At 50.8% G+C, this 26,376-nt stretch overlaps 1 protein-coding gene and 1 pseudogene across 2 annotated transcripts; one reads left to right on the top strand and one right to left on the bottom strand.

Annotated features, from left to right (window-relative positions):
* Window positions 1-7,199: 7,199 nt before the first annotated feature.
* On the bottom strand, window positions 7,200-22,528 carry PFAS (phosphoribosylformylglycinamidine synthase). Its single transcript, XM_084863907.1, has 28 exons — window positions 22,463-22,528; window positions 19,582-19,762; window positions 19,363-19,498; window positions 18,796-18,901; window positions 18,232-18,421; window positions 18,024-18,129; window positions 17,538-17,678; window positions 17,325-17,449; window positions 17,022-17,150; window positions 16,382-16,513; window positions 16,124-16,252; window positions 13,857-13,930; window positions 13,592-13,748; window positions 13,253-13,314; window positions 12,978-13,139; window positions 12,619-12,756; window positions 12,363-12,494; window positions 11,900-12,130; window positions 11,566-11,746; window positions 11,399-11,482; window positions 11,004-11,159; window positions 10,446-10,565; window positions 10,016-10,161; window positions 9,706-9,913; window positions 9,291-9,382; window positions 9,097-9,211; window positions 7,767-8,090; window positions 7,200-7,675 (listed from the first exon to the last, which is right to left on the bottom strand). Exons 2-28 carry the CDS (start codon window positions 19,721-19,723, stop codon window positions 7,365-7,367), a joined length of 4,029 nt encoding a protein of 1,342 aa, XP_084720033.1. The 5' UTR covers window positions 19,724-19,762; window positions 22,463-22,528; the 3' UTR covers window positions 7,200-7,364.
* A 1,751-nt stretch (window positions 22,529-24,279) lies between these two features.
* On the top strand, window positions 24,280-25,000 carry LOC311611318 (large ribosomal subunit protein uL30-like; annotated as a pseudogene). The gene has a single exon. The product of its transcript is annotated as a large ribosomal subunit protein uL30-like (transcript).
* Window positions 25,001-26,376: the final 1,376 nt, after the last annotated feature.

Below are 26,376 nucleotides of genomic sequence, written 5' to 3'. Positions count from 1 at the left end.
AATGGGTTAGGTATGTCTTCCAGGTGGTAAGAAGAGGACCTCCATGAAGTGACAGAGGTGAGGGGCCAGACCTCCTCTGAGAGAGTGGGGTTGAAGGCCACGCTAACTTAGCAAATTCCCACTCTTGACTCAACTTCTCTCTCTCAACCTTCACCTCTTTCTTTGTGTCTGTCCCTTCTTCTGGACCTCCCAACTGCTTTTCTTCCATGCATCCCCTTAGCAGTTTGGTGAATCCCCTGGACCACTACTGGGAGAAAAGTTTTTAAATTCATAAAATAAAAAAATATAGAACTATGCCGAAACTGGTTTGGCTCAGCGGTAGAGCGTCGGTCTGTGGACTGAAAGGTCCCAGGTTCGATTCTGGTCAGGGGCATGTACATTGGTTGCGGGCACATCCCCGGTAGGGAGTGTGCAAGAGGCAGCTGGTCGATGATTCTCTCTCATCGACTTTCCAGCTCTCTATCTCTCTCCCTTCCTCTCTGTAAAAAAATCAATAAAATATATTTTTAAAAATATAGAAGTACAAAGGAATGAAAATATTTAAATACAGTTATCAAATTTAAAACCCCAGATTTTTAATATAGTAAAAAATGTGCTCTTTTGATATTACATTAACAAGATTTGGCAGTGGGTCTAATAAGTGTAATGCAAACCAGTGATGCACATGAATCATAGTTCAGATGATCTCTCACCTGAGAGAGACTATCTGATCACTGGTATGACTCTCTGTTACTGTGCTTTGTTATCCATGTAAGGAAATGCTAACTTTCAGTTAAGAGGTCATTGAAAATAAATGTAGCCTAAACCGGTTTGGCTCAGTGGATAGCGTGTCGGCCTGCGGACTGAAAGGTCCCTGGTTCGATTCTGGTCAAGAGCATGTAGCTTGGTTGCTGGCACATCCCCAGTAAGGGGTGTGCAAGAGGCAGCTGATAGATGATTCTTTCTCATCGGAGTTTCTAACTCTCTATCCCTCTCTTCCTCTCTGTAAAAAATCAATAAAATATATTAAAAAAAAAAAGAAAAGAAATGTAGTTTTTTTCCATCCAAGTTGATTGTCTGGAGCTTAGGAAACCCAGCTATGAACTGTGTGCCCCAACCATGCACTAGGCTTTCTGGGGGGAAACAAGAACATGTAAAACATGGGAGCTCTTACTGAAACCGGTTTGGCTCAGTGGATAAAGTGTTAGCCTGCAGATAGAAAGGTCCCAGGTTTGATTCTGGTCAAGGGCATGTACCTTGGCTACAGGCACATCACCTGTGGGGGATGTTTCTAGTTCTCTGTCCCTCTCCCTTCCTTTCTGAAATTAATTTAAAAAATATATTTTAGCCCTACCCTGTTTGGCTCAGTGGATAGAGCGTCAGCCTACGAACTGAAGGGTCCCAGGTTCAACTCATCAAGGGCACATGCCCAGGTTGTGGGCTGGATCCCCAGTGGGGGGCTTGCAGGAGGCAGCTGATCAATGATTCTCTCTCATCATTGATGTTTCTATCTCTCCCTCTTCCTCTCTGAAATCAATAAAAATATATTTTTAAAAATAAAAATATTTTTTTAAAAAGCAGTCAAGCCAAACCCGGTTTGGCTCAGTGGTAGAGCATCGGTCTGCGGACTAAAGGTTCGATTCCAGTCAGGGCTTGTACATTGGTTGCGGGCACATCCCTGGTGGGGGGTGTGCAAGAGGCAGCTGGTTGATGTTTCTCTTTCATCGACATTTCTAGCTCTCTATCTATCTCCTTTCCTCTCTGTAAAAAATCAATAAAATATTAAATAAATAAATAAATAAATAGCAGTCAAAGAGCCAAAACCGGTTTGGCTCAGTGGATAGTTCTGCAGACTGAAGAGTCCCAAGTTCGATTCTAGTCAAAGGCATGTACCTTGGTTGCGGGCACATCACCTGTGCAGGAGGCAACTGATTGATGTTTCTAGCTCTCTGTCCCTTTCCCTTCCTCTCTGTAAAAAAAAAAAAAAAAAAAAAAGGAAAAATCAATAAAATATATATTTTAAAAATCAATCAATAAATACACATATACTCCACAGAAGCAAGAAGACAAGAGAATCCAGAAAGTTGAAGATAATGTAAGAAACCTCTGGGACAACTTCAAGCAAACCAACATCAGAATTATGGGGGTCCCAGAAGATGAGAGAGAGCAAGATATCGAAAACATACTGAAAGAAATAGTGACAGGAAACTTCCCCCACCTGGTGAAAGAATTAGACTTACAAGTCCAGGAAGCGCACAGAACTCCAAACAAAAGGAATCCAAAGAAGACCACACCAAGACACATTATAATTAAAATTCCAAGAGCAAAAGACAAAGAGAGAATATTAAAAGCAGCAAGAGAAAAGCAGGTAGTTACCTATAAAGGAGCACCCATACTATTGTCAGCTTATTTCTCAACAGAAACCATGCAGGCCAGACGGGAATGGCAAGAAATATTCAAGGTGATGAATAGTAAGAACCTACAGCCAAAGATAATCTATCCAGCAAAGCTATCACTCAGATTCGAAGGTCAGATAAAGAACTTCACTAATAAAAAAAAAAAAAAGCTAAAAGAGTTCATCACTACTAAACCAGAATTATATGAATTGCTGAAGAGAGTTCTTTCAGAAGAGAAAGTAAATAAAGATATAAACTATGAACAACAAATACGTAACTATCAACAAGTGAATCTAAAAACCAAGGGAATTAAAAAAAAATCTGATGAACAATATTAACTGATGAATATAATAGAATCAGAGTTATGGAAGGGGAGTGAACTGACGATTCTCGGGGAAAAGGGGAGATGGGGGTGCGGGAAGAGACTGAACATAAACTGTGCACCTATGGATGAGGACAATGGGGAGTGGGGAAAGGGCAGAGGGTGGGGTGGGAACCTGGTGGAGGGGAGCAATGGAGGGGGGGGAATGAGGAACATTTGTAATAATATGAACAATAAAAATAAATAAATCAATAAATACATACATATATAAGTGAACAAATCAGTTCTCTCTCTCTCTCTAAAAAATAAATAAATAAAAATAGAAAAGTTAAGAAATGTTGTACAATAAAGAACTTGACTGTGGTTCCTAGGAGGGAAATTCTAAACCCTTGGAATTTCCCTAGCAATAGGAGTTCTTTGTTACTCATAATGGGCCCTGATAGTTTATACTAATGAGATGATTAGATAGTTTATGCAAAGGAAAGAACCAGGATGTGTGGGGGAGGCCACATCAGAAAAAACAACCATGTGATGAGAGGGTTAGCACTTTGAGCCACTTGTTAACCAATAAAACTCCAATAAAAATTCTGGACACTGACGCTCAGGGAAACTTCTTGGTTGGTAAACACATTAATGTGCCAGGAGGGCAGTTGGTAAACACAGTAATGTGCCAGGAGGGTGGTTGGTAAACACATTAATGTGCCGGGGAAAAGGGCATGGAAGATGTCCTTCTGGGACCCTTCCAGACCTTGCCGATGTATATTCTGACAATGAAATGGTCATCATAAGTATAGCAGTTTCCTAAGTTCCGAGTTATTCTTGTAATTACTGAACCTGTGAGGATGGCAGGAACCCCTGAATATGTGGACAGCCTGGGAACCCATGAGATTTATGGCTGGCATCTGGAATTAGGGCAGTCTTACAGAGAACTGAGACCTTAACTGGTGGGATCTGATGCTAAATCTTGATGGTCAGCACCCGAATTGTATAGTAGTAGTATGTCTAGTTAGTTAGACCAGTTGGGGGTGAAATAGAATAAGAACCCATTATACTATCCAAGTTCAAGGAGGTGAGGGTCTGCACTAAGCTTATAGAGGACGAGTTCCCATAAAGCTCTTCAAAACCTGATGGATCCCCATGGAGAGGGAGGCAGGTCATATTCTCAAGGGTGAGGCGGGTTTTCTTGGGCTGCAACCCCAACTAGGATCCGTGTCTCCAACCCAGTTGGAATGTCCCCTGTCCCTTCCCCTGGAACCTCTGAAAAGGTGCCATTGGGAGTCTGAGTCTCAGACTCCAAAATGCCTCTTAATTTGGCTCTTTTCACCTGCTTCATTTCCTTGTATAGGTGAGGTGTTTGGGAGTGGGGGAGCTGTCTGTTCCATGTTGGGAAAGGATCTAGGGAAGAGAGGTGGGGTGAAGACAAGGTCAGCAGAGCTAGGACTCAGTGGTCAAGGAGAACAGGCCGGCCTCTCTAGTGTCTTCTGTTGCCCTGGATACCTTCCCAGGGGCATCCCAGGATATTCCAATGACTCACGCAGTGGGAAGCTAAGCCAGTCAACTGGTTGGACTGTAAAGTTAGCAGTGCCATTTCTCCTCAGTCTCTCCCTTTTCTGCCAACCCCTTAAATGTTGCGTTACCAGGACCTACACACTCCTCCTACATAACTTTACCCATGCGTATACCAGTGTCTCCCAAACCTTCATGTCCACCCAAGATTTTTTTTATGAAGTATTTTAAAAAATATTTTATTGATTTCAGAGAGGAAGGAAGGAGAAATAGAAACATCAATGATGAGAATTATTCATCGGCTGCCTCCTACACACCCACTACTGGGGATCAAGCAGGCAACCCTTGCAAGTGCCCTGACGGAGAATCAAACCCGGGACCCTTCCGTCCAAAGGCTGAGGCTTTATCCACTGAGCCAAACCAGCTAGGACCCCAAGCCCTCTTCTGACTGCCTCCTGAATACCCCAAATTCATGCCCCACCAATGCCTCAAACTTAACACATCCTAAACAAAGCACATCTTTCTCCCAAACATGTGCCATCTATTGTGCTATTATAGCTGGTGGAATTACCACCCACCAATGAACCCACCAATTAGTCTGGGCATTGGCTCTTCTCTTTCTCTCTCCTCATATCCAGACCCTAAAGATTCTACCTCCGAATGTCTCTCAAATCCTTCAATTTCTTTCCATATCCACTGCCACAACCCCAGTACAGGCCGGCATTATTTCTACCTGGATACTGCAAAAATTTATTGAATTTCCCACATCCTCTCCTTTCCCCCCCCTGTAGTTGATCTTTCAAAAATGCAAACCGAGCCTGGCTGGTGTGGCTCAGTGGTTGAGTGTCAACCTATGAATTAGGACATCATGGTTCGATTCTGGTCAGGGCAGATGCCAGGGTTGCAGGCTCGATCCCTGGTGTGGGGATAAGCAGGAAGCAGCTGATCAGTGATTCCCTCATCATTGATGTTTCTCTCTCCCTTCCTCTCTGAAACTAATAAAAATATATTTTTTAACAATGCAAACCTAAATGTTTAGCCTTTATAATAAAAGGCTGATATGCAAATTGACTGAATGGCAGAATGACTGTGATGTGCACTGACCACCAAGGGGAAGATGCTTAATGCTGGAGCTGCCCCCTGGTGGTCAGTGCCCTCCCACAGGGGGAGCGCTGCCCAGTCAGAAGCCCTGAGCTGGGCTCACAGCTGGCGAGCACAGCAGCAGCAGCAGCAGCAGCAGCGCTAAGGATGTCTAACAGCTTATGCCCACTCCCCATGGGAGGTATAAGCTGTCAGACATGCCTCCCCTCCCCCAGGGCTCTTGTACTGTGAGAAGACGCAGGCCAGGCTGAGGGACCCCCCACGCCCCTTTCGAGTGCACGGATGTCGTGTACTGGGCCTCTAGTCCTCTATAGAAACCCCTTCAAATGGTTTCCCACTGCTCTTAGGATAAAGTCCAGATTCCTTCACATGCTCTGTTAGTGCCTGTCTCATTTATCCTTAGTGTTCCAGACATACCCACATTTGTTCAATTCCTTAACTATGGCTCACTTCTGAGGCTTTGCAAGTATTCTTTCCTAGAGTACCCTCCCTTCCCTTTCTTGTAACAAGCTGCTACTCATTCCTCAGGTCTCAGCTAATCCCAGGAACGCCGAGCTTGCCCAAAAATGGCTTGTTCCAGCCCATGTGGCTCAGTGGTTGAGCATTAAGCTATGAACCAGGAGGTCATGGTTCAACTCCCAGTCAGGGCCCATGGCCGGGGTTGTGGGCTGGATCCCTAGTAGGGGTCGTGTAGAAGGCAGCTGATCAATGATCTCTCATCATTGATGTTTCCATCTCACTCTCCCTTCCTCTCCGAAATCAATAAAAATATATTTTTTAAAAAAGATGTTGCCGAAATCGGTTTGGCTCAGTGGATAGAGTGTCAGTCTGCGGACTGAAAAGTCCCAGGTTCGATTCTGGTCAAGGGCATGTACATTGGTTGCGGGCACGTCCCCGGCAGGGGGTGTGCAAGAGGCAGCTGGTCGATGATTCTCTCTCAGCGATGTTTCTAGGTCTCTATCCCTCTTCCTTCCTCTCTGTGGAAAATCAATAAAATATATTAAAAAAGAAAAAAAAGATGTTGAACTATTTAGGGGCAAATGAACTTGAGTTGTTTAACAGAAGTCACAGGAAATGACTTCTACACACAGTCCTGTGAGTAAAGGAAGCAAAGGGTAGCTGTCAGCAGGAGCTCTTGCTGCCAAGAAATGTCACTGCAGGACAGTGGGCCGAGGATGCAGCTCGAGCGAGCGTGGGCCTGGCTCTGCCGCTTACAGCTAACCTCAATTCTTCTTCTTTTTAAGAAATAGGGTAGTATCTTGCTAAATTCTGAAATAATTTAGATACATAACGTGCCTGGCACATGCTTGGCTCATGGTAAATGCCACATGCAGCTACTGTTTTGAATCCCATTACACATAAATTCCCTGGGGCAATGACAGCGCTTGGCACTGAAACTAAGCGCCCGATATTAATAGAATGGTTAAGGCTCAGCTGTAGGGATGAAAGTGCTGCCCACTTCTGCCAGGAAGGAAGCTGTTAAATTAGAAGCAAAATTAGGAATACTGAGTTCAGAGGCCAGGGGCCCTGTCAGAGAAACTGCCAACAACTGCTTACATGTACACTACGCTGCGTTTTTAACGAGGAATCCAGAAAGCTGCTGCTGTTTTTCAGATAAGAACGCAGACATCCGGACTTGCATGCTTTTGTTTGGCTCCACCCGCCAAACCCCAGCGATGAGGAAGGGGCCGGAAAACAGCCCTCCGAGCCCAGGTGAGTGACATGAAGCACCACGTGGGGAAGGGAAGTCGGTCAATGGAACCCCCCAACCCCCAAATTCTAATTTTCTACTGCAGATTCTTTTCTCTGAACCACATGTTGCTTCCTGGGCCACAAAGGATAAAATATATCACAGCAGAAAAACTGAAAACAGACCCAACAACATAAGGCAAAAGTGGGCAAATTAATAAAATTAGCAGAGGGTTTTTTGTGGTTTTTTTTACATTTTGGTCCTTATCTGTCCAAGACACATTTGGAAATAATGTGGGGTCTTCTGGAAGTGACGAGGTAGAGAGCAGCAGACCCCGGGGACAAACGAGGCCAGAGGGCCTCCCGGCGGCTCAGCAGCCTCCTTCCCGGGCCCAGTTGCGGGCGTTGATGAAGAGCTGGAGCCAGGGGGAGGTGGTGAGCGTGTCGAACGGAGGGGGCCGCCATGCCCACTGCCAGGGCCTCACGGCCCGCTCCGGGTGCGGCATGAGGGCCAGGTGGCGGCCATCCGGAGAGCAGACACCCGCCACGCCCCCGGGGGACCCGTTGGGGTTGAGCGGGTACTGTTCCGTGGGGTTCCCGGCGTCGTCCGCCCAGCGCAGTGGAGCCAGGCCCTTGGCCTCGATCTGGGCTTGGAGCTCCGGAGAAGAAAACGCCATGTACCCTGGGAGGGAAGAAGGGGAGCGAGGGCTAAGCTGCCTCAGGCCCTCCCCCACCCGGCCCTCGGACAACCCTCCTGCTCCCAGCCGCCGCACCTTCGCCGTGGGCGCTCCACACGGGCAGCACGGCCCCCTCCAGGCCTCGGAGCATCAGCGCTGGCCCGGGCCCCACGCGCACACTGGCCCAGCGAGACTCAAAACGCCCGGACACGTTGTGGCGAAGCAGGAGGCCGGGCCGGGCTGCGCAGGGGTCGGGGCCCGTCTCCTCTTCCTCCTCCGCCGGGCTGCCTCCCACCCAGCCCAGCAGCGCCAGCAGCTGGCAGCCGTTACACACGCCCAGGCTGAAGGTGTCCGGCCGCCTCCGGAAGCGCCTCAGCTCAGCCCCGGCCTGGGGGTGGAAGGTCACGGCAGCGGCCCACCCTGGGGGGAACAGGACAGGAGGGTGAGACTTGGAATGAAGGGAGGTGGCTGCTTTTCCCTGTAACACCCACCGACACCTGCCCTCAGGCCCGCCCCCTCTGCAGAGCTCAGGGCAAGCGTCCGGGAAGAAACGGGTTTATCTGCTTAATTCATGTTGCCAACTGCTGGCCCAGACATGGCCCGTGAGACGCTTTTTGCTGGACCAGCAGAGCATTTTCAAAAATTTTTAGTTGCTGCCAGAACCGGTTTGGCTCAGTGGATAGAGCGTCGGCCTGCGGACTGAGAGGTCCCGGGTTCGATTCCAGTCAAGGGCATGTACCTTGGTTGTGGGCACATCCCCAGTGGGGGGTGTGCAAGAGGCAGCTGATCGATGTTTCTAACTCTCTGTCCCTCTCCCTTCCTCTCTGTAAAAAATCAATAAAATATATTTTTAAAAAAATTTTTTAGTTGCTTAACATTTAAAAATAAGATTTCATGCCGAGACTGATTTGGCTCAATGGATAGAGTGTCAGCTTGGGGACTGAAGGGTCCTGGGTTCGATTCGGGTCAAAGGCATGTACCTTGCTTGCGGGCATATCCCCAGTAGGGGGTGTGCAAGAAAGAGGCAGCTGACCAATGACTCTCTCTCATCGATGTTTCTAACTCTCTATCTCTCTCCCTTCCTTTGTGTATAAAATCAATAAAATATATTTTAAATAAATAAATAAAACTTATTTCATATGAAAATCTGGATTTCTGTCTTCTCTTAAAACACAGAAGGATTGAGCCCTGCTGAGCCAGCTCTCCCACAGCACAGTCTCTGGAGGTAAGACAGGGCGCCTGCCCTCCAGCCGAGGTGGCACCGCGCCTCCCCCACCCCCCACGGCCACCTGCCTCATGTAAGTGCAGCATCTGGCCCAGCATGAGGGCCCTCTCCCCGGCCGGGTGGAGGCGGGAGGCCCAGCCCAGCCTAGGAAGAGGGGAGCCTCAGGAGCGAGGGAAGGGAGCGGGCAGAGCCTGCGCTGACCTTTGGCAGAGCCCAGCACATCTGCGTAGCTGAAGCCGCCCACGAAGGCCACGCCGCGGAACGGGTCCAGCTTCACTGCCCCCGAGCAGAGGTCTTGCATGGTCACATCCCACACCTGGCAGGACGGGGAGGGGCGGGGGTAAGAGGACACACAGCTGAGGCCCATCCCCCGCGCCGCCAGGCTCACTGCTCACCTCGAACCCAGCCAAGTGGAAGGCATCGGCCATCTCCCGGTCTCCATTACTGCCCTCCTCTCGCAAGATGGCGACTCGGGGGGTGGGACCACCTGCAGGGAAAGGGGGGGTGTCTCTTCTAGAGCACCACTTCCCACCCAACCCCCAGACACCTTTTCATCCCCAAATTTTTATCTATTGATTTTAGATGGAGGAAGGCAGAGCGAGAGTGAGAGAGAGAGATTTGTTTTTTCACTTATTGATACATTCATTGGTATGTGCTCTGACCAGGTATCAAACCCGAAACCCTGGTGTGTCGGGACGATGCCCTGACTAACTGGGCTACCTGGCCAAGGCCCCAGCACCTTTTGCAGAGCAGGCCTGGCCTCCAGGCCCAGGGGCCCAGGCAGCCAGGGCTCTGCACACACTCCCTCACCGGGCTCGCGGGGCACGGACGCTTCGGGAAAGCCGGGGGGCAGGCAGTAGCGGGGCCCCGTGCGCTCCCTCAGCCCTTGCTCCTCCTCTGCCACACAGCTCGGCTCTGCCTGCAGCCGGTCCAGCCGGAAACTCGTCTCTTCCCAGAGGGCTCGCAGCTGCCCAACGGGCTCCTCCAGAGCCACAGCCCCGTTCACGGACACCCGGACCTAGAGGGGGATGAACCTATCAGAGGCCAAGGGCACGGCCTCCCAACCTGGCCCCTCTGAGGCTGGAGGCGAGCCACCCCCTCCACACCCGCTCTTCCTCACCGTGGCCTGGGGCCCGAGGTGGCCCGAGTGGCCCAGCTGCAGGCAGTGGAGGCCAGCGCCCTGGTAGCGCTTTAGCACCTGGGCCAGGTCCGCCTCCTGCACCTCCAGCACCAGGCCTGGCTCCTCGGCGAACAGCACAGGCAGCACTGGGAGAGCAATGGGGCATCAGGGGGACTCGAGTACTGATATGACTCAGGTAGTCAGGGGCATGACTGAGGACTGAGGGAGTGGAGGCAGGGACTGGGGTGGGGCGAGGTCTATGGGACTGGGATACAGTCAGAACAGTGGGTGCCACTTGGCTCAGTGGTCAGAGAAGACCACAAGGAACACAGGGGAAAAGGAGTTGGGGACACTATATTCTTTAACAGGACACGGGGTCTGCAGGGTGGCACAGGCAGCTCACGCCCCGTCTGGACACTGTGCTCCTCACCATCGACCTCAGCGGCAGGCACGTCCACCTCTATCCCACAATTCCCAGCAAAGGCCATCTCTAGCAGGCAGGTGATGAGACCCCCGTCACTGACATCATGGCCTGAGCAGAGGAGGCGGTCTGGAGGAAGAGGAAAAAAGCTCAGCAACCTCAGAGGCCAAAGCACGCCCCTGCTCATGGGTAGAGTGTATGTGTGAGAATGTGGGCACAGCCAAAACCGATTTGGCTCAGTGGATAGAGCGTCAGTCTGCGGACTCAAGGGTCCCGGGTTCGATTCCGGTCAAGGGCATGTGCCTTGGTTGCGGGCACAACCCCGGTGGGGGGGTGTGCAAGAGGCAGCTGGTTGATGATTCTCTCTCATCGATGTTTCTGACTCTCTATCCCTCTTTCTTCCTCTCCGTAAAAAAAAAAAAATCAATAAAAAAAAGAGTGAATGTGGGCACACACACGGAGCCAGAGAGGAGAGCGACTGCTCTCTCTTGCCCACCTTCACATGCTCAGCTGGGGAAGGCTGCCACTGCGGGCCACACCCACCACCTGCACCAGGGCCTCACTCACCGCGCAGCAGCCCCTGGGTGATGCTGAAGGCGCGCACCAAGTTCTCAGGAAGGTCCAGGTTGGGGGGTTGGTCACCGAGCTGGGAGAAGCACTGGGCCAGGGCTGTGCCCCCCAGCCGGTGCTGCCCAGGACTCAGGGGCACGTACAGCAGACAGCCTGGAAAGACAGGGAAGGGGTGAGGGGAGATGGATAGCTCAGGGGAACCCCTCCCTGTGGTGCTCATGAGCACCCCAGTTCCAACAGGCGCTGGGACACTCAGACCCAATCCCAGAAAGCACCGCGGCCCCTGGGAGGAGACAGGGCAGGATGGGGCAAGGGTTGGTTAGCATTCACCACAGAGACCCAAAGAACCGGTTCTGAACACACAATGTGGTGAGGAGGGGACGAACCCATACCTCTCCCTCCAGGACACTTGAGGTCTGGGGTCACAGTGGCTGTGATGTCTGGACAGACAGCATAGGCTGAGATGACCAGGGACCCTATGGAGCAAGGAGTAACAGAGTAAGGTGCCAGCCCCGACCCACAAGGTCCCCTCCCTCTCCCAATGGCCCCCAGACCTCACCTGGAGCCAACACAGTCTCAGAGCCAACCCGGGCTGCCATGCTGAGAGAGTCCTTGCCGCCGTCCACTGCCACCCCCAGGGCCGCCATCACCGCCACCATGGCCTCGCAGGCATCGGCCAGAGCCGCCCCCTCCCCTGGGAGCTTGGCTGCCCACATCCAGTTCGCACTGCACTTCACATCCTGGGAAGTGGCAGAGACGTGGGATTAGAGGAGAAGAGAGATGGGGAGTCTGGGCTGGAAGGCCACAGCATGAAGGGCAGCGGGGTAACTGAATGGTGGATGTGGATGTGTCCCAAAGGCCAGGGCTCCGGGCAGAAGCTGAGGGGGACTCACCCGGAGGTCAGTGACTAGAGCAAACACCAGGTTGGTGAGGGCCTCGGCCACAGCCAGCCGGGCAGCAGCCTTGGGGTCCAGCAGGCTCTTGACCGGCTGCTCTCCCAGGGCCGTGGCAGCCCCTACGAGCTCCTGGTGACTCAGTGCCACAACTGCCACGTCTGCCAGAGGAGTCTGCAGGGGCCCGACACACTGCTGCTGGGCCACCAGGCCGCCCACGGAGCGGTCCACCTGTGGAGCCAGGCGGGGTTGGCAAGAGCACGAGGGGCAGGGACACAGGGGCGGTGGGAGGCCCGGCTTGCCTTGACCATGCAGACCAGAGGCCATGAGGGTGGCTGCCCTGCCCCTTCTCCCTCGGGTCTGGTGAACCCCACAGCAATCCCCACGGACGGGAGGCCAGGGGTGGGCGGGCTGGGGGAAGAGGGCAGCGGGCTGAGTGCCAGGGCAGGAGTGCAGGGCGGACCTTGTTGGTGAGGTAGCGCTTGCTGGCCACAGCAGGCAACCTCAGGACCCGCTCCAGGGCCTGGCGCACGCTCAGCCCGGGAGGCAGGACCAGAGGCCGCAGCAGAGGGAGAGTCCTCTGGAGGAAGAACTCCTGCAACACAGACGGCGATCGGGTGTGAGCGCCTGGGGGAAGGCTGGCACACGGGCGACCAAGCACAGGGAGGGCGGAAGGGCCAGGAGAGGGGAAACTCAGCCTCCTCCCCAGCCCCACGTGCCTTCCGAGGCATCTTGCCCAGCACCCAGTCCAGCTCCAGGTCCACAGGGGTTGTCGCCGGGGTTGCGTTAGGCATCATGCGGGCATCTCCCTGGCCTTTCCTTCCCACAGGACACCGCCGATCATCCACCAGCACTATCTGTAGACCACAGGCACGGTGCCAGAGGGAATGAGACGAGGACCACCGCAGGGAGGACCTCCGAAAGCAGGGCAGAAAGCTCTTCCGCCCTGTTTGGTTTCCCCTCGGGAGTTCCTAGCCCTTTCTGCCTCCCACATCCTGCTCCCCGTAACATGTGTGCCACCAGCTGTACCTACGCAGCTCAAGCCCACCCACAGTGTCTGCTACGGGGGCCGACTCACTCTCCTGTCTCCAGTGATGGTGCCCACAAAGCAAGCTGGGCAGCGTTCCCGAGCACTGACACGACGCAGGAAGTCCCGGTCTGAGGGCCTCAGCAGGAGCGCATTAGACTCCTGGTACTCAGCCCCCCAGATTTCCAGGGCGTTCAGGGTTGGGTCCCCGAGCTGCACACCACGGAGGAGGAGGAAAGAGAAGGGTCAGTGGGTACTCCTAAGTCCCATGTGGGCGGGCTGGGCTGGAGAGACTTTGATGGCCAGACTTCCGGGATGAGACTCGCCTGGAAGCGGCTGGTGTAAATAATGGCTCCAGCCGGGTCACTCAGCTCCTTTAGGACGTTGCCTGGTGAGAGGGTTGCAGGACGAGGCGGTGATCTGGGTCTGTCAGCACCAGGCACACAAAGGGCAGGCCCTGCCTCCAAGTTCTGTGTGACCTGTGTGAGTCACGCTACCCCCGCACCACCCCCTTCCCATGGCAGCAGGCCTCCATGCCCCCACCTCAGCCTGTCCACACAGTGCCGGGGGCGGGGACCGGAGCTGGGTGGCTCATTGCAGATTCTCGATGCCTCTTCCTAAACCAAACCTGGCAGCAGACCAGGCAGGCCAACCCCTTCTCTCACCGTTGCCACCAGCACCCTGGTCATGGAGGCTGCAGATGGGGTTCCCCCTGGGGGCCTCCACACAAGCCCGGATCACACGGTTCATCTTCTGCTCCATCTCGGGGTCTCCCCGCTGCACAGCCCCGAAGTCCAGGTCACTGGCGTTGTCTCCTTGCACCTGCGGGAGCGTACGGCACAGCTCAGCGCAGGGGGCTCAGGAGCTCCCGCCGTCCGCACACGGGCCTGGGATACCATGGAGCCCGCATCTACAGCTACTCCTCCTCACCTGCACGGAAGAGGCAGCTCCGCCCCCCACTCCGATCCTGTACACAGGACCCCCGACCTTCACAACGTCCATGCCTGCAAGGAGGGAGGGAAGACTCAGAACACCGAGGAAGCGATTAAAAGAAGTATGGCTGAAACCGGTTTGGCTCAGTGGATAGAGCGTCAGCCAGAGGACTGAAAGGTCCTGGGTTCGATTCCGGTCAAGGGCATGTACCTTGGTTGTGGGCACATCCCCAGAAGGGGGTGTGCAAGAGGCAGCTAATTGATGATTCTGTCTCATCAATGTTTGTAACTCTCTATCCCTCTCTCTTCCTCTCTGTAAAAAATCAATAAAAAAATATATTAAGCTGAAACCAGTTTGCTCAGTGGACAGAGCATCGGTCTGCGGACTAAGGGGTCCCGGGTTCGATTCCAGTGAGGGGCATGTACATTGGTTGCAGGCACATCCCCGGTGGGGGGGGTGCAGGAGGCAGCTGGTTGATGTCTCTCTCTCATCGATGTTTCTAACTCTCTATCCCTCTCCCTTCCTCTCTGTAAAAAAAAAATCAATAAAATATATTTCAAAAAAAAGAATTAATTTAAAATGTCAGAGACCTCAATGTAAGAGATAAAAGCTATAAAAATATTACAAGAAAACATACAAGTAAATCTTCATGACCTTGGCTTACACAATGGTTTCTTGGTCATGACACTAAAACCACAAGTAGCAAAAGAAAAATTAAATTATAATTTACCAAAATTAAAAACATTTGTGCTTCAGCTGAAACCGGTTTGGCTCAGTGGATAGAGGTCGGCCTGCAGACTGAAAGGTCCCAGGTTCGATTCGGTCAAGGGCATGTACGTTAGTTGCGGGCACATCCCCAGTAGGGGGTGTGCAAGAGGCAGCTGATCGATGATTCTCTCTCATCAATGTTTCTAACTCTCTGTCCCTCTCTCTTCCTCTCTGTAAAAAATCAATAAAATATATTTTTTTAAAAATTTATTTCAGAGAAGAAGGGAGAGGGAGAGATAGAAACATCAATGATGGGAGAGGATCATTGATCAATTGCTCCTGCACGCCTCACACTGAGGATCAAGCCCACAAAGTGATCGGGAATCGAACCATGACCTCCTGGTTCAACCTCAGACAGCGGCCGGGCACTCAGGCCATTTTTTTAAAAAGTAGAATATAGTTATCATGTGACCCAGCAATTCACTCCTGTAACAGGTACAGGGTTTCTTTCTGGGGTGATGAAAATGCTCTGGAATTAGTGGTGGTCAATGTACAACTTTGTGAATATACTAAAAACGAGTACGTTTTAAGGGGGTAAGCTTTTTGGTACATAAATTACATCTCAATAAAATAGGTACCAAAAGAAAAAGAAGTGTATGGACGTACGCTATTTATTCTTTTTAAAAAGGGCAAATATACATATGGCTCTGTTTACATATGCAGGAAGCACCTCTGGTAAGGTACAAAAGTTACTAATTAATACTGGCTATCTCCAGGGAGGGAACCTGGGCGGCTGGAGGTCAGGGAAGGCGCGATTTCACTCATATCCTCTTTTTGCCTTTGCAATTCTGAACCATGTGACTGGGTCACCTAGTCAATAAATGGGACCTGGCCTTTATCTGTGTGTGTGTGTGTGTGTGTGTGTGTTTCTTTCTTTTTTTTCTGGCCTTTATCTTGATTCTATTACAGCACTAGCACAGACCTAGCATGTTTGCTCGACTAAACTGAGCTAGCAGATAAAAGCCCGTGGCATGTAACAGGCACTGAGTAAACCCTGGCTGCCCTGATCTAGCAGCGTGGGCCCCTGTCGAGAAGAAGTAAACTGGGCAGGAGACAGAGGCAACACAGACTGAGACGGCCCATCGCCTGAAGCCCTGACCTGCCTTGACCACCTGGACTGTGAAGAAGAGGCATGGGCTGGGAAATTAAAAACTAACCACTGAGGTGTCCTCTAAATTCCCCTCTGGCCGAAACCGGTTTGGCTCAGTGGATAGAGCGCTGGCCTGCGGACTGAAAGGTCCCAGGTTCGATTCCGGTCAGGGGCATGTACATTGGTTGCAGGCACATCCCTGGTGGGGGGGGGAGGGTGCAGGAGGCAGCTGATCGGTGTTTCTCTCTCATTGATGTTTCTAACTCTATCCTTTTCCCTTCCTCTCTATAAAAAAATCAATAAAATATATTTTTAAAAATAAATAAATAAAATAAATTCCCCTCTGCATCTGCCACAGGCTGGAGAGAAAGCTAGCTGGATCTGGAAAACGTTGGTGAGCTCTTACCTGACTCTGGGGGCTCCTTGCTCACGTGCTCGGCTTCCATGGAACCAATGCCTGCACTAAACATGATGGGCTTGATCCACTCCCGCCGCCGGCTGTCTGGGAGCTGGAGGCCAAAGGAGCGGGCAAAGCCTGGAGCGTGGACACCCAGGGACAGAGACAGGATCACCACCCAGGCTCCTCAGCGCTCACTCAGTCACACACCCCATCCCACCTCCAGCACTAGGTATCAATTATCCCCTCCCCCCCCCCGAGCCTCACCGGCCAGCACTGGTTCCCCAAACTTGTTGCCATAGTCAGAAGCCCCATTACTGGCCTCAATGGCAACCTCGAGGGGTCGGGCAAAGTTCCCAGGATACTGGAAGCTCGGATCCTCCCAGGGCAGACTGTAGCCTGGGGGGAAAGAGAAAGTTGGGGGGACTGTAAAAATGGAAAACGGAGGAGCCAGCCCTCTGGGAAGAACCTAAGCCGCCAAGGACTCCCTGCACCCGTAGGCTGTTCCATTTTAGGAAGCCCTGTTGTAGGAAGGTGCAGAGTTTCCCATAAAGCGCTGGTCTTATTTCTCCGCTCCCACACCAGCCTTCCCTGACCCTTGGGACCAGAGTTAAGCCTCTTTCTTTCTAAGTAACTGGATTTGGGAGCAGGTGATGGTCATAAGTCTGACCCAGTACCACACTTTCTTGATGAGTGGACACTGGTTTACAAATTGTGTTTCTACAAAGCCAGATGGTGACCTGAGTCTCTCCTGGCACACAGTCCTCACAATGATGGTCGATGAAAGGCCAATTATTCTAGAGCCCTCCATCCCCAGATGACCTTTGACTTAAGAGATATAAGTGTTTGGCACCTGCCAGGACAAGGAATTTGGAAGCAGAGATGTTAGAAAGGAGAGAGATGGGACCTGGGATGTGCAGATTTCCAAAGCAATAGCCAGCAGTGCCAGCCACCACGTGGGCCCCACGTCCCGTGCACTGGACATCTCGGATCCGGCCCCCTGTGCCCGTGGTTGCGCCGCTGAAGGGGGCTACTCCTATGGAGAGAGAGGGCAGAGGTCTGCGTACTGAGGAGACAAACCCAAGGTCTGACCACCCCACTGAAAATAAAAACCACCATCCTGTCCTATGGTTTTCCCCAGGCCCAGCCCAGGGGCCGGGAGCTGAGCACTGCCCCACATTCTCTGCTCCCCGCCCAGGGCCCAGCTCACCTGTGGGGAAGTTGTGGGTCTCGGCTGTGAAGACAACGTGCCTCAGCCCCTGCTGCTGCCGGAAGCGGCTCGGCTGCGTGGGGTCCTCGGGCCGCAGGAATCGGACTTCCTTCCCCTGGATCGCACTGTGGACACATCCGCTCTGCACTTTGCTTCCTGCTTGGGATCTGCCCTTACCCCACCAAGGTTACCCCGGCCTTGGGCACTACCCACCTGCTATTATCACAGAACTTGAGGACGTTGTTGGGATTGGAGAAAGCCTGGGTGCTCATGACGGACTCGAAGAGCGACTGTGCCAGCTTCTGCCCATCCACGTGGAGTCGGCCCTTGAAGAACCAGTGTCGGCTGTGCTCACTGTGGGGGGTGACATGGCGAGGGGAAGGCGGGTGGAGGCCTGAGGTCATTTCTCAGGCCCTGCCATGCTTCTCACCGGCATTAACAGCAGAGTTACAGCATTATCAGACTTAGACAATATAAAAATATAGTCCCATAATCTTCAAACATTGGCACTGTGGACTGTCCAGATCCAAAGTGAAGAGAAAAACCAAGATCTGAATGTAGACTACTGGGCTGATGGAGAGCCCAGACTTCAAACACTCAGGGAGGCCCCAGAGACCAGGAGAGCGCCATGAAAGCGAGTCCCTGTGGTCTTCCCTTCACCTCCACAGGCTGACATCAGGCCACCCCCATCCTCCCCACCTGTTGGACTGAGCCAAGTCAAAGGCCTCCACGGCGCTGGGGTTCCGCCGCAGCTCCTGGAAGCGCTTGGTGTAGAAATCCAGGTCCCAGGAGTCGAGGGCCAGACCTAGGAGACGAGCCCAGTCGGAGCTGACTGTTGGTCCCGAGCTGCCATGTCCCAGGTCTCAGCATCCCCACCAGCCTAACCTGGGCCTTCTTCCCTGCTTACCCAGCTCCCGGTTGGCTTTCTCCAAGGCAGGCCGGCCCTCAGCCAGTATGTTGATTGGGCCACCGAGGGGCGTTGGGATGCACCCAACGGAGAAGCTCCGGATGGGACTGGGGAAGTGCTGCTCCGTCATCCGGTCGTACAGGGTTGCCAGAGCAACGGCCTCCACCTCAGCTGAAGGGGGGTGGGCAAACTAGAGGGTGGAGACACACAGAGTGCAAAGGGTAGAGAGCTGAAGAGGAGATAAAACGGTCCACTTTCCGTCTTCCAAGCCAGGCAGGGCCAGCCCACTGCCAGCCTACATGGCACCTCTGTTCATACTAGAAAAGGACTCCCCTTCCCAGCATGATGTAAGGAGGCACAGGTTAGTGAGGGGAGCAGAGGCTGGACCTTCTGTCCCATTCACTCTTCAACCAGGTGCCCTCGAGCAGCGAATAACCTGCAAACAGGGCAGCCTAAAGCTCCTCCCCATCTCTGCCACTATTCCCCTAGGGTTTAGAACCCAGTCTCTCATCCCTGACCCCTCTCCTCCTCCTGACCCCCCAAACTGGTGGCCTCCCACCTCACCGAGAGCAGGTAGCGCCGGGTAATCTCCACACGGTCCCCAGCGCCCAGCCCAGCGGCCCGGCACACGGACACGATGTTGGTGGACGTCGGCGTGGAGAAGTTCAGCCTGAGGAGGGGGCCACGGTCAGGACCCGAGAGCCCCAGCGGAGAAGACGGGCCCTCCCGCTGCTGTCCAGCAAGTCTCCCACCTCTACTCCCCCCACCAGCGGCCCCCAGCTTCAGACCAGGGCCCCGATAAAACTGTTTTCCCAAGGTCACTCCAAGAAAACCATAACTGTCCTTTCTGCATCAAAATGCTTTGATTTCGATTTCTCAGAACTCAATCCGTTTTATTTCCAGAGCATGCCGGGGAGCTGGCTCAGTCTTCGAAGACATCTTCCCACATAGAAGGCATACTACTAAGCACGGTTTTCGAGGAAGGGAATAGGATGGAGCAAAGGAAAAACAAATCTCCTGAGGATCCCAAGAGGAAGCAAAGGAACGGAAGTGGGAGAGGTGGGCGGGCAGGATGTTCCAAAGAAATCATGTGCCTGAACATGGAAGGGATTGCCCCGGGGAGACACCTGCCTGGGCCCAACCTCCAGCAGTAGGTCAGTCGAGCCAGGACGGAGCCAGGACTCCTGAGAGACATCATCTAGTAACAGGGGGCAGCCAAAGAGCCATATCAGCTTCTTCATCTCCTCAGCACTTGGGGGGGACTCGGCTGCAGAGAGACAGGGTAAGGATCCTTGAGCCACTGCCTGGGCACCGGGGTACCCCCCTCAAGAATCCAATACGTGGTCCCACCTGTCCAGTTCACATTGTAGCACAGCTCGGTCTTCACGCTCTGCAGCTCTGGCAGTTTCCCTTGCAGCTTCCTTCGAGTGTGACCGGCCGCTGCATCTTCATGGCCAGAGGGACGGACGTAGAAGTGAAGGACTGAGGACATCTCTGCAGATGTCCCTTGCTGGAGAGACGAGTTAGGATCCTAAAAAAAAGCAACAACAAACATTAACTGTAGCTTAACTGCTGAACCTATTTCCAGGTTTAAGGACAGCTGAGGCTTTGGAGGCATTAAGGCTTGATGGGAGCCAAAACCGGTTTGGCTCAGTGGATAGAGCGTCAGTCTGTGGACTGAAAGGTCCCGGGTTCGATTCCGGTCAAGGGCATGTACCTTGGTTGCGGGCACATCTCCAGGAGGGGGTGTGCAAGAGGCAGCTGATTGATGATTCTCTCTCATCGATGTTTCTAACTCTCTATCCCTCTCCCTTCCTCTAAGTAAAAAATCAATAAAATATATTAAAAAAAAAAAAAAAAAAAAAGGATTGATGGGGGAAATGAAAGGGGCATTCAGAGAAACAAGGTAACCTGAAAATGTAACCGTGGGGGTTCTAATTCTGCAAAATGCGGGCTTTGGTGATCTGGGACCTGGGTGTAGATACATCCTTGACACTTGGTCCCTGTGCACCTGCCCTTTGCTGGGTCCCAGGTAAGTTCTTAGAAACTCTCCTTCTCACCCACAATGTATCAACACTGGCTTCTCTTCTATTCCGAGTTCAGTTCTGGCAGGCATTTCTCTCACCCTGATAATGTATTTGCATGGCCAGCTCCTTACTATTTAGACTTCAGGAGAAATTCACTTTCTTGGAATGGATGTCTTTGACAAACCGTGCAGAAGTAGTCACTATCAGAGGCCCTATTTTAATTTCCTATATAGGACTTATGAGGTCAACCCCTATTTTGTAAAACTGTTTGAAATTCTCTGTTTTTTAAGGCAGTCTCTTATTCTAAATAATAATAATAATAATAATAATAATAATAACTTTGCTTTCTAGCCTGCTTAAATAATAAGAAAGACAAACTTAGCTGTCTGACCTTGTAGGCCAGAGACTAGATACGCCCATACTCTCACGCAGATGTACTTTTTAATTGGATAGAACTGTGTTGTTTTCAAGGCCACCATCGAGATAACCACTAAGCACACGTAGGGCTGTTTCTTTAATAAAAAGGAAAGTTCTGCTTGTAGCTTTGCTTAGAATTTGAATTCATTTTTCTCAGCCCACTGGTGAACAGTGTGATTCCAAACTCTCCGAGCATTGCTTGATTTATTCCGGTTCTCTGTAACACTATGGTTGACATTTTTTAGCTCTACTTTCCCCATTAGAACAAAATCTCCATGTGGGCATGGACTGTAGCTGTTCTTTCATTTGTAAACACACTGGATTACCAAGGCTTAGACAATACGAGGGCTTAAAAAGAAAATGAATCATCATCCTGGCCAGTTTCTCAGTGGTTAGAGCATTAGCCCATGGACCCAAGGCTCTGAGGTATGTTTCCCAATCAAGGGCACATACCTCAGTTCAATACCTGGCCCTGATCAGGGCCCATATGGAGGCAACCAATGTCTCTCACATGATGTTTCTCTCTCCCCCTCCCTTCCACTCTCTATAATATATATATATATATATATATATATATATATATATATATATATATATATATATATTTCCAATGGGATTCGGTGAGGATTCAAAAAAAAAAAAAAGGAAAAAAATCGAAAACTTGTAGCCGTGGCCCGTGTGGTTAACTGGGTTACCTGGTTAGAGCGGGCTGCACTTAGGGACTTGGATTCTATTCCCAGACAAGGACAAGTAGCAGATTTCAAGTATGATTCTGCCCTGAGGGCACATGGGAAGGCGATTTATATCTCTTTCCCCCCTCCCGCTCTCTCTAAGGATCAAGTGAGGACAAATTTAAAAATTTTTAAAATAAAACTTGTCGATGGACTGAACACGATTTCCACCACTCACCACTATCCCCCTCCACCACCACCACCCCCGCTTTCAGGCCTCATTTCGGTAAAGGGTGCGTCTGCCAAATCAGTACTGATTCCCCCTTCCACCCCGTGCTGATCAATCACCCTTTCTGATGTCGGACCCCTCACCAGGACCATACCATAACTCCCTCAAGGGAATTTTATGACACCCCTTGATTGTCGTCCTGGCGAAACAGAAGCCAAGGACGGAGCTGCCTACATCAGGGCTGTGCCCCCAACAACTAGCATAGCGCCTGACACAAAATAGGGGGTCGGCAGGTATGGGTTTCTTTTTTTTAATATATTTTATTGATTTCTTACAGAGAGGAAGGGAGAGGGAGGGATAGAGAGCCAGAAACATCAATCAGCTGCACATCCCCCACCGGGGACGCGCCCGCAGCCAAGGTACTTGCCCTTAACCGGAATCGAACCGGACCTTTCAGTCCGCAGGCCGACGCTCTATCCACTGAGCCAAACCGGTTTGGGCAGGTGCGCTTCTTAAGGTGACTAGATCGTCCCGCTTACGGCGGGACAGTCCCGATTCCTAAAAATTTTTCCCACGTCCCGCGGCGTTTTTAAAAAAAAGTCCCGATTTTTTTTGGGGAAATCGGGACTTTTTTTTAAAACGCCGCGGGTAAAATTGCTGACAATCGGGACTGTCCCGCCCAAAGTGGGACGGTCTGTTCCGTGTTTCTGTTGTAGGGAGAGGGCATGAGTTCACGTGGAGTCCCTTTAGCCCGGCGTCCAACAGACGCCTGTATCTGTTGTCTGCCCAGACGCAGCTCGGCTCGGTGGGGACAATCAGGCCTGCGAGGGTCGTGATGGGGTGCAGCAAGCAAGGGTACCCCCACCGCGCGCGCGAGCCATACGCACGTGGAAGCGGTTCTCCAGTCCACAGAGCTCCTCGAGTGCTGGCGCGCGGAGACGTCATCGGCGTGCGCTGAAGGGGGCGGGACCTCCGGACGCCCCGCCCCCGACTCCGCCCCCTGCGAAGCCGCCGCCCTGCGCTCCTGGGAAAGGCCTCTCTCCCAGGTGGTTTACCCCACCAACCTGCCCAGTTGCCTTGGTAAACAACCAGTCAGCCCCACACCCGCCTCTCTGGTGCCTGTGCAAACTGTGACGGAGACGGATACTTTGCAGGAAACGGAATGAGAAGCATCATCCATGCCAGGACTGTTTCCCTACCCTTACTCCCTTGGTTTTCTGTCTCTTTTTTTTTTTTTTTTTTCCCTGAACCAATGAAATTATTTGATTCCTAGCAGAGTAGGAGACATATGTTTTCATGTTAAAATTTTTATTTACTTATGCATTTTTTAAATTTTAAATTTTTTATTTATTTGTTTTTTTTTAATATATTTATTGATTTTTTACAGAGAGGAAGGTAGAGGGATAGAGAATTAGAAACATCGATCAGATAGAGAGTTAGAAACATCGATCAGCTGCCTCCTGCACACCCCCTACCGGGGATGTGCCTGCAACCAACATACATGCCCCTCACTGGAATCGAACCTGGGACCTTTTCAGTCCGCAGACTGACGCTTTACCACTGAGCCAAACCGGTTTCGGCTAATTAATCTCTTTTTAATGTAAATGAATTTCATGCACCGGGCCACTAGTGTTTTAGTAAGAGGGTAAGTGAGGCTGGAGTGGAGTGAGAGAAGCTTTCAGCTTCCAGGGAGGTTGTTGTTGTTCTGGAGGAAAGGCAGGGAATGCAAACCTGAGATAATGACGGAACATAATTGCAAACAAAGATTCACTATAAAGAACTTGGCATCAGAGTGCATAACTAGTTCATGCAGTAAGCAGTAGAAATGAAAGAGTGAAGATGGGAAATATATGAACTAGAGTCACTTTAACCAAGCTGCTAAAATTATTAATATTATGAAGTTTGAGGCATGAGGAAAGACTCTATTCTTGTTCTAACTAGCCTGTGACCCTTTGAACTTTCCAGCCCTGTGTCAATGCCTGGATGTATCTGGACACACACCAGACCCTCTGACTACCCACATAACCAGACCAGCTAACATCCATTCTCTAGACCACTGGACATGACCAGACCTCCTGGCTCCCATCTTCCAGACCACCTGACATCTGACTGATAACCATCCTGACAAGCCCAGGGTTTAAAATACAAAACTGATAGCCAAAACCGGTTTGGCTCAGTGGATAGAGCATTGGCCTATGAACTGAAAGGTCCCTGGTTTGATTCCAGTCAAGGGCATGTAGCTTGGTTGGGGACACATCCCCAGGAAGGGGTGTGTAAGAGGCAGCTGGTCGATGACTCTCATCGATGTTTCTAACTCTCTATCTCTCTCCCTCCTCTCTGTAAAAAATCAATAAAATATATATATTTTAAAAATACAAAACTGGGCGCATGTGCCACCTTCCTCTTTTCCTGTTGGAACCATGGAGGGTGCAGAAGAGAAGAAGAAGAAGGTTCCTGCTCCCGAAACCGGTTTGGCTCAGTGGATAGAGCGTCAGCCTGCGGACTGAAGGGTCCCGGGTTCAATTCCAGTCAAGGGCATGTACCTTGGTTGCGGCACATCCCAAGTAGGAGGTGTGCAAGAGGCAGCTGATCGATATTTCTCTCTCATCAATGTTTCTAACTCTCTATCCCTCTCTTCCTCTCTGTAAAAAAATCAATAAAATATATATATTTAAAAAAAAAAAAAAAGAAGGTTCCTGCTGTGCCAGAAACCCTCAAGAGAAAGTGAAGGAATTTCGCAGGAAGATCAAGCGCCTGAGAAAGAAGTTTGCCCAAAAGATGCTTCGAAAGGCAAGAAGGAAGCTCATCTATGAGAAAGCGAAGCACTATCACAAGGAGTACAGGCAGATGTACAGGACGGAGATTCGCATGGCTAGGATGGCAAGAAAAGCCGGCAACTTCTACGTACCCTGCCGAACCCAAATTGGCATTTGTCATCAGGATCAAAGGTGATCAAAGGTATCAATGGTGTGAGCCCAAAGGTCCGAAAGGTGCTGAAGCTTCTTCGCCTTCGCCAGATCTTCAACGGCACCTTTGTCAAGCTCAGCAAGGCCTCCATCAACATGCTGAGGAGTGTGGAGCCTTACATTGCTTGGAGGCACCCAAATCTGAAGTCAGTAAATGAATTGATCTACAAGCGAGGTTATGGCAAAATCAACAAAAAACGAATTGCCCTGACGGATAACACATTGATTGCTCAATCTCTTGGTAAATATGGTATCATCTGCATGGAAGATCTGATCCATGAGACCCACACTGTTGGAAAGCACTTCAAAGAAGTGAACAACTTCACAACTTCCTGTGGCCTCCAAGTTACCTTCTCCCCGGGGTGGGAAGAAGAGGACCACCCATTTCGTAGAAGGTGGAGATGCTGGCAACCGGGAAGATCAACAGGCTTATTAGAAGGATGAGCTAAGGTTTCTACCATGGTTATTTTTGTAATCTGGTCAGTTAATAAACTGAGTTCTTCAAAATTGAAAAAAAAAAATACAAAACTGATAATTCTCAAGAATGTTCTTTTTACTGTAAAAACTCTTAACTTTTTTTCCTTCTTTGGAACACTTCTAAGTTTTTGCCTAATTGTGTTTACAGTTTGCAAAATCTGAGGTCTTGAATAAATCTTTATTGTTTATTTCCAGACAAAGCCTCCTGACTTTTTGAGTACTTTTGACAGAGGTCTTGCATCAAAAGTGAAGTTGAATTAGGGGATCCCATAATTTGTAGAATTACAGTATTTATTTTCCTGTTACATGACTAGAGGATTCGTATTGTCTACGGTGTTTATACTTACTATCTCTTGATCAGTGTTTATTCTATCTTGTTCCAAAAATGCTTTTGAAGCAACTATAAGTGTGCAATGGCCTTAAATGCCCCTCTCTCACTTTACCTCTTTTTAAAAAATTGATTTCAGAGAGGAAAGAAGAGAGAGAGTAGAAACCAGTTTGGCTCAGTGGGTAGAGCATCAGCCCGCGGACCGAAGGGTCCCAGGTTCTATTCTGATCAAGGGCATGTACCTTGGTTGCGGGCACATCCCCAATAGGGGGTGTGCAAGAGGCAGCTGATTGATGTTTCTACCTCTCTATCTCTCTCCCTGCCTTTCTGTATAAAATATATTTTAAAAAAGAAGAAGAAAGAAAGAAGAGGGGGAGAGAGATAGAAACATCAATGATGAGAGAGAATCATCTATCAGCTGCCTCCTGCATGCTTCCTATTGAGGAATGAGCCTGCAATTCAGGGATTTGCCCTGACCGGAAATCCAACCAGAACTCCTGGTGCATAAGTCCACGGTCAAACCACTGAGCCACCCAGCCATGTGTTGGGAAAAAAACACTGGTAATTTCACCGACATAAATATTACAAGTCTACAACTCTACATATTTAAATCCAAAATTCGTTGCTCCTCAACAATGTTCAGGAATGGTTCAGGAATGATTAGCATGTGAACATAGCACATCACGCACAATGATTGGTTTTGCTGTTCACCTGAGATGACTTTCTGCAGCAGTTTTTATTTTATTGATTTTAGAGAGGAAGGGAGAGGGATAGAGAGATAGAAACATTGATGAGAGAGGAGCATTGATCAGCTGCCTTCTGCACACCCCCTACTGGGGATGAAGTCCACAACCCAGGCATGTGCCCTGACTGGGTATTGAACCAGTGAACTTTTGGTTCAGGGGTCGCTCGCTCAACTATTGATCCACACCAGCTGGGCTCTGCCGCAGTTTTAACCGCTGTGGCCTGTAGGTCCTTGTTCCCAAATGAGTTAAGCCACGCCCCAAACGTGTGCATTTGTTTACTCTCA

The sequence above is a fragment of the Pipistrellus hanaki genome (genome assembly GCF_964339955.1).
Source record: "Pipistrellus hanaki genome assembly, chromosome: 16".
NCBI lineage: Eukaryota > Metazoa > Chordata > Mammalia > Chiroptera > Vespertilionidae > Pipistrellus > Pipistrellus hanaki.
This window is presented reverse-complemented; position numbering and strand designations above follow the sequence as displayed.

Bases quoted from the DNA above. Each gene is read 5' to 3' on its own strand.
- PFAS (XM_084863907.1), bottom strand. From the start codon at position 19,723: ATGTCCTCAGTCCTTCACTTCTACGTCCGTCCCTCTGGCCATGAAGAT. The intron at 10,566-11,003 runs GTGAGTGAGGCC...CTCTTCCTCCAG, and splicing joins CACCCAGGGGCTGCTGCGCG to ACCGCCTCCTCTGCTCAGGC. The intron at 9,383-9,705 runs GTGAGGGAGTGT...CTTTCCCTGCAG, and splicing joins GTCCGTGCCCCGCGAGCCCG to GTGGTCCCACCCCCCGAGTC.